The 1657-nt window shown below is 56.1% G+C and overlaps 2 protein-coding genes across 2 annotated transcripts in view; one reads left to right on the top strand and one right to left on the bottom strand.

Moving 5' to 3' along the window:
• Nucleotides 1-565, bottom strand: part of EMH_0071340 (uncharacterized protein) — a gene marked incomplete at both ends in the record, with an annotated part of 1494 nt that extends 929 nt beyond the window's left edge. The window contains one exon of the mRNA XM_013499088.1: nt 3-565. Within this exon, the coding sequence (XP_013354542.1) occupies nt 3-565 (563 nt within the window). The remainder of the gene's footprint in view (nt 1-2) is intronic.
• A 236-nt stretch (nt 566-801) lies between these two features.
• EMH_0071330 (uncharacterized protein) lies at nt 802-1596 on the top strand (the record flags this gene model as incomplete). Its single annotated transcript, XM_013499087.1, has 2 exons — nt 802-852; nt 1186-1596. 2 exons carry the CDS (start codon nt 802-804, stop codon nt 1594-1596), a joined length of 462 nt encoding a protein of 153 aa, XP_013354541.1.
• Between the last annotated feature and the right edge of the window lie 61 nt (nt 1597-1657).

The following is a 1657-nucleotide window of genomic DNA, read 5'->3' as shown; positions in this document are numbered from 1 at the left end:
CCTTACGTCTGCTGCTGTCTTTGTTTGCTGCTGCTGCTGCTGTGCTGCTGCTGCTGCTGTCTGCATCTGCAGCAGCATCTGCTGCTGCAGCATCTGCTGCTGCTGCATCTCCAAAAGCATCAAATCCCGCCCCCCAATCGGGCAAAGCTTGCTGCTGCATCAGCTGCTGCTGCTGCTGCTGCTGCTGCTGCTGCTGCAGTCGCTTGTGCTGCTGCTGCAGCACCTGCGGCTGCAGCTCGTGCGGCAGCAGCAGAGGTATGGGGGCCCCCTGTCTCCTCTTAGCAGCAAGACACATAGCAGCAGCAAACTCGAAGCAAGAGAGACAGCCGTCCCCATCAGCATCAGCAGCAGCCCAAGCAGCAGCAAGATCAGCAGCAGAGAGCATAGAAGCAGCAAGAAGAGGCTTCAGTGCAGCACCAGACAACAAGCTGCTGCCTCTTCCTTTTGTATCAGCAGCAACAAACAAAGACACATACTGCTGCAGTTCTTCTGCTGTTGGTGAGTAAGATACTGCTGCTGCAGCAGAAGCACTCGATAGAAAGGCTGCATATATACACACACACATACGCCTGCTGCTGCTGCTGCTGCTGCTGCTGCTGCTGCTGCTGCTGCTGCTGATGTTGATGCTGCTGCTGCTGCTGATGATGATGATGATAATGATGCTGCTGCTGCTGTTGTGCGGGTTTTGTAACTGCGAGGGCTGCTGTGGGGGCAGCAGCAACTGCAGCAGCAACAGCAACTGCAGCAGCAACTGCAGCAGCAACAGCAGCTACAGCAGCAACTGCAGCAGCAACTGCAACTATGGCAGCAACTGCAGCAGCAGCAACTGCAGCAGCAGCTGCAGCAGCAACTGTGTGCGACAGCAGCAACTGCAACAGCAACTGCAGCTCAACCAGCAACCGCAGCAGCAACTGCAACACTAACTGCAGCAGCAGCACCAGCGGCAGCAGCAGCTGCAGCAGCAGCAGCAGCAGCAGCAGCAGCAGCAGCAGGGTGCAGGCGAGCGAGGCTTACGGCTTGGCGGCTCAGCTGACCTCCACGCGGAGGATACATTAAAATTCGGTAGTGCAGGAGGAGGCGCAGCATCTGCAGCAGCAGCAGCAGCAGCAGCAGCAGCAGCAGCAGTAGCAACAGCAGCATCAGCAACAACAGCACCAGCAGCATCAGCAACAACAGCAAATACAGCAACAGAAACAGGAGCAGCGGCAGCAACAGCAGCAGCACCAGCAGCAGCAGCAGCACCAGCAGCAGCAGCAGCACCACCACCAGCACCAGCAGCAGCAACAGCAGCAGCAGCAACAGCAGCAGCACCACCACCACCAGCCCCAGCAGCAGCAGCAGCAGCAGCAGCAGCAGCAGCAACAGCACCAACAACAGGAGCACCACCACCAGCACCAGCAGCAGCAGCAACAGCAGCAGCAGCACCAGCAAGAGCAGCAGCAGCAGCAGCAGCAGCAGCAACAGCAGCAGCAGCAGCAACAGCAGCAGCAGCAGCAGCAGCAGCAGCGTACCGGGTGCACAGGCGTGGTGTATGTTGAGGTCTTGCTGAGCGTAAGCAACCAAACGACAAGCTCGAGCAAACCCAGCAGCATCTAACCTATAAAAAAAAAATAAAATAAAATAAAATAAAATAAATAAATAAATAAATAAATAAATA

The sequence above is a fragment of the Eimeria mitis genome, genomic scaffold (assembly GCF_000499745.2).
Source record: "Eimeria mitis Houghton genomic scaffold, Emh_scaff3982, whole genome shotgun sequence".
Classification (NCBI taxonomy): Eukaryota; Apicomplexa; class Conoidasida; order Eucoccidiorida; family Eimeriidae; genus Eimeria; species Eimeria mitis.
The sequence above is the reverse complement of the archived record's forward strand: the minus strand, read 5'-3'. Positions and strand labels throughout refer to the sequence as shown.